This window comes from Alexandromys fortis, unplaced genomic scaffold (assembly GCF_014885135.2).
Source record: "Alexandromys fortis isolate MF-2015 unplaced genomic scaffold, M_Fortis_MF-2015_v1.1 scaffold_120, whole genome shotgun sequence".
In the NCBI taxonomy this organism is placed as follows: Eukaryota; Metazoa; Chordata; class Mammalia; order Rodentia; family Cricetidae; genus Alexandromys; species Alexandromys fortis.
This window is the reverse complement of record NW_026067999.1, coordinates 2889011-2897371: the sequence shown is the minus strand read 5'-3', so window position 1 is coordinate 2897371 and position 8361 is coordinate 2889011. Positions and strand designations below refer to the sequence as shown.

Below are 8361 nucleotides of genomic sequence, written 5' to 3'. Positions count from 1 at the left end.
ATAATAAAAAATAAATATAAGAACTTCTGCTGAAAAGTAAAAAATGTCCACAAGTCTCACAATTGGGAATGAGAGACACTGAAGGCATCTATGATAACCTCGCCCCTGCCAAAAAGAAACAGTAATTTTCAAATCAGAAAAAAAATACTATGCTGAAAAAGATAAAAATGTGAAGAATATAAGTGTCTGCAAGCTAGGATGTACACAGAGCCAAGCATGGTGGCACACACCTTTGATCCCAGCACTCAGGAAGCAGAGGCAGTGAGTTCAAGGCCAGCCTGGTCTACAGAGTGAGCTCCAGGACAGCCAGGATTGTTATACAGAGAAATCCTGTCTCAAAACAAAAATAAACAAACAAACAAACAAAAAAACAATCAAATAAAAAGGATGTATACAAATAAAATCAACACATATTTCCAGGGCCGTAGATCAAATTAAATATAACTAATAAAGTTAGACTCACTGTGTTCCATGGTGTGAAAACAAGTCTCAAAACAGAGTCAGTCACATAATCAAAATTAGATGCTTAGTGCTTTATTAAATTAGCAAAGACGGGACTTGTACAAATTGCAAATAGTCAACAACAAATAAATCTGCTTGCCCCACTGAAAACTGATATGCAGAAAATATACAAGCAGCTGTTGACGTGAGAACAGAATAAAATTCCATTTTTATCCATCCTATATTTCCTTTTTTCTCACTTTATCATATACAGAGTAATAGAAACAATATTTTTAGAAGATCCATTTTCAATGGTCTCTATGCCATTGTTACAGCTCTTCTCCACTGTGGGAAAATGATTTTTCCCCTTAGGTCTTCAAACTGTGAAATGCAATTATAGCCCTGACTTTATTTCTAGAAATGCTCAAATCACAAGCTACAAACACACACGACCACACTTACACACTCAGTTATCAGGAAAAACGTCCTAGAATATTCTGAAAACTCAACACCTTATGATCTCAGTGGTCTTTGTGGGTATAATTTGTTGTCTACCACATTCAGGCATATTGAAAATTTCTTGCATAAAAAGAAGGGTGAAACCAAATAAATCTGCCAAGCAACTGCTACTCTCAGAGAGGAGTGAGGCGTTCATCCTCTGCCGAGAAGCCATCATTAATGTGCCCTCCCTTTGTGTCCAAGGGATCGCAGGGGATGCTATTTTCAATTGTGATTATGTTCTCACACTTGTCTTCTGCGTCTTCCACTCCAGGTGATCTTCTGCTGTTCCTAAAAGCACATTAAAAAAAAGGTGAGTGGGGTCTAGGATGAGAAAACTTTGGCTGAATATGGTCTTGCTTACAAACGTGGAGAACAGAAAAGCACACAGGAAACTGAGAATTCAGAAATAATTGAGGGTGTGCACTTTCGAGGATCACAGCAGTAGATAAGGTAAAAAGACTACCGATAAGAAAATTATTGTGATTATCATGAGGGACTCTCCACAATGGCGGGAGAAACCCAGGTGAGTCTCTGACAGATGAGGAGGTGGTGAGGTTATTTGATAACGATCAAGATGGAATTTCCTGAAAAGCCCGACAGGAGAGTCAGCGTTAATGTGATTTCAGGAATAGTAGGTACACAAAAGGGGGGAGAAGAGAAAGCTCTTCTTTACAGAAGAATTCTAGTTAATAAAGAAAGGGTAAGGGAAAGTCGCCACTGCTATAATACTTGATTCTGCTTAGGCTCCTCAATGGGGTTAAGTCCGCTGAATACTACCCATAGTTAGAAAAACTAACAACTGCCTTCAGATGAATACTGAGAAGAATCAAAATACTGAGTTTTTTGTATTCTTGTCCCCCGCCAAATTTTTCCATCTGAAACTCAGAATCAGAAAGATGCACATTTCAGGATACAACTGTCTTGGACTCACTCAAAGGTAAGCATTCAACTAGGGGGATAGCTAGATCATCCCCTGTATCCATCCACTGTAGAACAATGACTGGGTGGATAGACAGCAAATTATTGATGGCTGGATGGATGGATGGATGCACAAAGTAACATTGTAGAAAAAGTTACTCATACATTAATCCAATGTAGATGTTGGATGGAATCTATTATAAGTAGAAGGGAGGGAGGGAAGGAGGGAGGGAGAGAAATATAAAAGGGAAAAATGAGAAGAAAGGAGGGAAGACATCTATATTAAGAAATTTCATGAATCACTTGTATTTTCCTTTAGTGGATGAAGAAAATCCTCATATTCCTACCTTAGGAATTAGGAGTTAATATCAATTTTTCCAGTTTTTACTGAGGACTTGTTAAATGATTGTAAATAGCTGACATTCATAATGAAAAACAAAGTAGCATTCCAATCCTGTAGATCCCAGTGTCATCATTTGACAGTACATGCCATTGTCAAATTGCACAAGTAATCCTCTTGGCAATTGCTGAGCAAGACTCGTTGGATTGTAAATATTAACTCATAAAACTTTTGGCTTAATGCTGAGTTGGAAGTTTGGAGTTATCTTCAAAGACAGGTTATTATGCTGTCTCATCCTTAAGGTGAAGACACATCACTGGCTTTCCAAATCCCAACAGTCAGCACAGACTTGTGTACATGACACTGTCAAATGATGAGGGGATCCTCCCACCAGGTCAATTTACTCACTGAAAGACCTAAAACATTTCAACACTTCCTTCTGTAGACAGGGATGACATCATTTTCTATGTCTTCCAAAAAATCAAAAGTAACTGGCATTGGTAACGGCGAATCGCCTCACTTCCTTTCATAGTATTCAACAATTGCTGACAACTACAAGCTGCGTTGGAAGACAACCCTTCACCTTAAAGCAAGGATTCAACAACGGGGAAAACTCCAGATTCACTCATCTCCCCCCTCACTTTTAATGCTTTATAAGAGAGAGGAGTGATTTTTTTTTTCATAGGGATGAAATCCTATCAGAAAATGTGTATTTATAAATGATCCTCAAAAACTGTGTAGAGTAAGATGGCTCAGTGGGTAAAAGCACTTGCTGTGCACATCTAAAGGCCTGGGTGTGATCCCTGGAACCCACAGTAGAAGGAGAAGTTTGACTCTTGAAAGCCCTCTGAGCTTCACACATATACTGTGGCCTGGACACACACACACACACACAAACACACACACTAAATGAATAAAATTTTATTAGTCCAAATCCCCCTAAAATCGTTCCTTGGGCTTGGAGTGAATAATAACTTTCTATAACACTAGATTTGAAACAGTCAGAGCTTACTCAGAGTTATATGAGTCCATATGACAAAAAGCTTGCCAGCATAGTGGTTCACGTCATTACATATCAGTATTCAGAAGGCAGAGACAAATATTATCTATAAATTCAAGGCCAGCATGGACTATATAATGAGTTTGAGGCCAACCTGAGCCACATAGTAAAACTTTGTCTCAAAACAAAAAATTTTAGTATACTTTTGTAATATGGGATACACACACACACACGGATATACTTACATACATATACACACTATCTGCGATATATGTATATATAAACATACTAAAATATGCAACGCAATAAAGCACGATTAATATAAAAACTCAGACAGAAAAATTAGGGTTCAATTTGAAGACCCGAAAAGCAAAGCAGCCATCCACTGGCTCTTACCTTGACCTCGGTTCAAAAATGGCAATCCTGCCTCCAGGAATCTCAGCATGAGATGGAGACTGAGCGCTGACTCCTCCCGTATTATAATGCTCTCTAGTTCTGGGATTAAAGGTGTGCACCACTGGGATTAAAGGCATGCACCGTCCGGTTTCTATGGCAACTAGTGTTGCTACTGAGATTAAAAGTTTGTGTCACCACTGCCTGGCCTGTAAGACTGACCGGTAGAACTGTTTCACTCTCTGGTCTCCAGGCAAGCTTTATTTATTAAAACACAAATGAAATGCCACTACAATTAAGGGTAACCTGTGGGAAAATGCCCATTGTTTACTAGACAGTGTCTTCTGTAAAATACAGTTTTGTGGGGTTGGAAGAATGACAGAGGGCTGAACATGTACAGATCAGTGCAAGGAACCTGGCCTCCCCCATTCCAATCACAAAGGACGAATAAGCCATCAGGCATCGCAGTGAATGGGAAATAAGTCAAAGAAAGATGCAAACAAGGGAAGGTGACTTTCTCTCCTCTCAAAGAAGGATCATTTGCCACCCAGAAAGAGCCAGAGGGAAATCCTTACAGAAACCTATCAAATTGAGCTGTGTTGGACCCAAATCAGGCACATCTGGTTTAGTAGGGTGACCTTGGGACCAGTTGTTGAAAGGCTTGGTGCTGCTGGGCTTTAGAAACTGCGCTGTCAGGAACTTGCTAGTTGGCAGACAGGATAAGCAGCTCAAAGGTTATCTGACAACTTTATAGCCCTCTGATAGATTTCATAGCGTGTGCCATGAGAAACTGAGCCAGTGGCTGGGAGCTGCTCTTAGTAAGGATAATAAAACTTAACTGTCTTTCTGGATTATTCTGATTTGATGTTCTGCTAAAAAACATGAGTTCTTATTCCTGAAAAACAGAATTGAATGTTAATGACTTCCACTGTCCCTGCAACAGCAGCTGATCCTCGAAAGGTATGAGAGGAAAGAAAGCTATGATGGAACTACCTCCTAGGAGCTTTGAGAGTGGCTGCCCCCTAGAAATTCAGAGAGAAGAGAGTCAAAAAGATGACACAAGAAATCTGAGGAGGCCCTCGAGGCTCCGGTGTGTCATGGACCAGAATAGGTTCTGTTCTGAGATAGAGAAATAATAAGTAAATGCAGAAAGGGTATCCATGTCTCTCTTCAAACAAAATAGGGCCCAAGAGCCAAGTCCCAAGAATGGCCAGGAAAAGAACTAAAGATAGACGAAATACATTTTTTAAACAGGACAGAACTAATTATTGGCAATTGGAACAGTCCTGGTGATCCATCTAAATAACATCTGATGGAGATGCCATTGCTCCTGGGTGATTTAGTGGACACTGCCATATGGTGGAGTCAACAGGCTTTGGAATAAAGCTTCTCTGGCTACTTTCCAATCATGTGGCCCAGTAGGCAAGTTCTTTCGTATTAGTCAACAGCAGGAATAATGGTGATAAGAGTCTCCTTCATGGCATGAGTCACACAAGATACCTTCTCGGCTGCTTTTATTTCATTCTCACTACAATCTAGTGCAGATTTTCTTCTTACTGTTGTTTTTCAGATGAGGAAAACTGGGTTTCAAATATATGTACCAACTTTTCTCTTGGAAAGGAAATGATTCATGAAAGGAGCTGGCCCAGAACTCTATTTTAGATGCACCAGGCTCTACCCAAAACACACTAATTTCCTACTGCATGTATATTTTTTTATTTCTTTATTGATCATCCATTCTACGATAGGAGCTCACAGAAGACATGAACACAGATAATACAGATGGCCCTACCTACAGGGCAATCATTGTCTTGTTCTTTGTAATGGAGCAAGGTCAAGGACTTATGACATAGAACCCTAGCTAATGTTCAGACATGAGCAGAGTCCTTACTATATTTGCTTATATGTTTCCAGTTACTCTTCTTTTCCTATAAGCGCAGTCGTAAATCAGAACGCATCTGGATTTCTAAAATTCCTCTTTCTTGTACAAGAAAGCTGTAATCTTCTCACTAGTTTCTCATATTACAAGTTCACATTCAAGCTGGGCTTTGGTGGTTCACATCTTTAATACCAACAGAGGGAGGCAGGCGGATCTCTGTGAGTCCAAGTCCAGCCTGGTCTACAGAGTGAGTTCCAGGACAGTCAGAGCTATATAGTGAAACCCTGTCTCAAAAATAAAAAAAATAAACAAAAAACTTCACATTCTTATAAACTGTATTACAAATAAAATTATGAATCAAATGGGAAATTTCCATGCTAATTATTTGCCCTTACTGTAATTAGAAATGTACCCATCTAAAGGGCCTCAGAAGGCCCCACTCCCTCTCTGAAGATTTACACACAGTTAAGGGTTGCTAGGGAAGGGAGAGATAATTTCTTCAGTGGTGTAGCCACTGGTAAGTTGCTGGTGCTCCTATAAATAACCCATCACCCCATACTTCTGTAAGCAACCCCAATGATACTCATTGGGTTACCACTCTCAACAAGACGACATCAAAGAAATGGGGGGACCAGTTGTTAGACATTACGTCCTTATTGTAGGTGGGAAAACTGAGACACATGGAAATTAGGTGACTTGATGAAGTTTATATATGTAAGTGACACAGCATTTGAGTTTACCTAGTCTGAACTCTAGTCCATCCAATCCAGCAGCTCTGAAGTCAGCATAATGCTGTCATTAACAAAACTAACAGAATGCCTACAGCCTTGCTCCAGACAGTTCCTCCATCAGAAGTCTAGGCACGCATTCATCTCAGACAACTTTACCATGCCTCTCCAGAGAAGCAGAATAGTAGCTTAAATGACCACACAGTCCCTTCAGGTCTTCCCGGTCTATGATTTTGGAACACAGCAACTGTGCGTGCGCCATGGCATGAGTGTGGAGGTCAGAAGACAACTTGCAGGAGTCTGTTTGCTTCTGTTATGTGGGTCCCAGGGAGCAAACTCAGGACGTTACCTTAACCTGCTGAGCCTTCTCTGCTGGGCCAAGCCCAACATTTCATTAGCTTTCTTCCTCAAGCCTGCAAAAAACAATCCCTACCTTTTCTATGATTAAAGCGGGTTTTCAGATCAGACACGGCCACATATACCTCTAATCTCAGTTTATGGGAGGCAAAAACGTGACAATCAGTTCAAGGTCATCCTCCAATATAGAATTAATTCCACACCAGCCTGGGCTACATGATAGCCTGCCTCAAGAAAATGGGCAGGCTTTACCCAACTTCAAACTGGACCCTTTCCTCATCTTTGAAGCAATATTTTACCAAAGAGAAAAATCACCACAGGTCATATCAAGCTTAAGACACACACACACAATTTCCCTCCAGGAGGTCACCATAATTGTCCTGAATGTATCTGATAATCGTTGATCCTTTCCAGATTTACAGAAAAGACTTGTCCATCTGTTTTCCGAGTTTGGATGTGAAATGAATTGGTGAAAGCAGAGTTGTAACAGCAGCCTCGCTTCTCCCAGGTAACAGATTATGATGCTACGCAGCCAATTATTATATTACTGCAGAATCTGTTTGGAAGGAAATAGCTGATCCCATCACAAACTTAGCTGAAAGAGCAGCAAATGGCAAGACAATAAACTAACAGTAACGACTAACACTTGCGGAGCACTCATACGCCAGGACCCACCCTGAGCACTCGCCTGTACTAAAGTTTTTTATCCTGTCAAGTTCATTAGTTCCAGTACACTTCGCTCTTCAGATGAGGAAAGGTATCTACATGCAGCCAGCAAAAGTAAATTTAACCAGAAGGACTCTAGGACCACAAAGTCATATTCTCTTCCCAAACTCAGTTGCCATGCCTCCTTGTTTGTACTTGCATACAGCTAATGGGTTTGATGTGAGAGTGTAATCTAAGAAATCAATACTTTAAACCTAAGCAGTTTATCTCCTGAGTCCATTCTTTTAATTCCTACATTATATCCTACAAGTAAGGCAATTGGGAATCAAGCAAATGACGTCAATTGGCAAAGGTTTCAAATGGCTTGAAATCACAGAAGTATACCATCTCAGAATGAACACACACTTTAAAGTGCTGAATATCAACTTTCAAATATGGCAAGAGAATGTGTCTTGATATTCTAAAGCCCAAAACAAATCCATGCCCCATATCAAAGGAGTTGGCATTTCACCTAGAAAAGTCAAGCAAGTACCACCTGATCCTAATCTTTGGACACAGTTTAAAGCATAGACATATACACATTTTTCCCATAGTGTTTCTTCTATTATTTGTGGGGGAACTGGAAATATCTGAAACTGAAAATGCTTCTGTTAACAACTAGGAAAACAAAGGGAAAGTAGTAAATGTGGGGAGAGGCATTTAATCCAACACATATTTGGTCAAGCACACCCCGCGTGCCCCAGTTGTCTATCCTTTCACAAACCACGCCCCTGTGATTTTAGAATGTATGCATGTCCCCATGAGGGCCACTTCACAGAATTTTTGTCTCTGTATTAGAAAGGAAGTGTTCAGACAGGTTTAGTGAAGAATTAAGGTTGGGGGCTGGAGAGATGCCTCAGCTTTTAAGGCTGTGCACTGCTTGAACAGAGGACTGGAGTCGGAGTCCCAGCACCGCATCAGGTGGTTCACAACCCCTTAGCACTCCAGCTTCAGGGGGATCTAACATCTCTGGGCTCTTCAGGCTTCTGCTCTCATGAGCACATACCCCGCAACACACACACACATGCACAGGATTTACAAACATAAAAATATTTTTTAAGTTGAGGAAGTTTCATCTTCCTCTCTAAATTAGAGATAC

At 40.4% G+C, this 8361-nt stretch overlaps 1 protein-coding gene across 2 annotated transcripts in view; it reads right to left on the bottom strand.

The window, feature by feature from the left end:
- Nucleotides 1-528: 528 nt before the first annotated feature.
- Nucleotides 529-8361, bottom strand: part of Cltrn (collectrin, amino acid transport regulator) — a 28118-nt gene continuing 20285 nt past the window's right edge. For both annotated transcript variants that reach the window (XM_050160621.1, XM_050160622.1), the window contains exon 6: nt 529-1230. In XM_050160621.1, coding sequence (XP_050016578.1) covers nt 1074-1230 — 157 coding nt within the window. In that variant the 3' untranslated portion in view covers nt 529-1073. The remainder of the gene's footprint in view (nt 1231-8361) is intronic.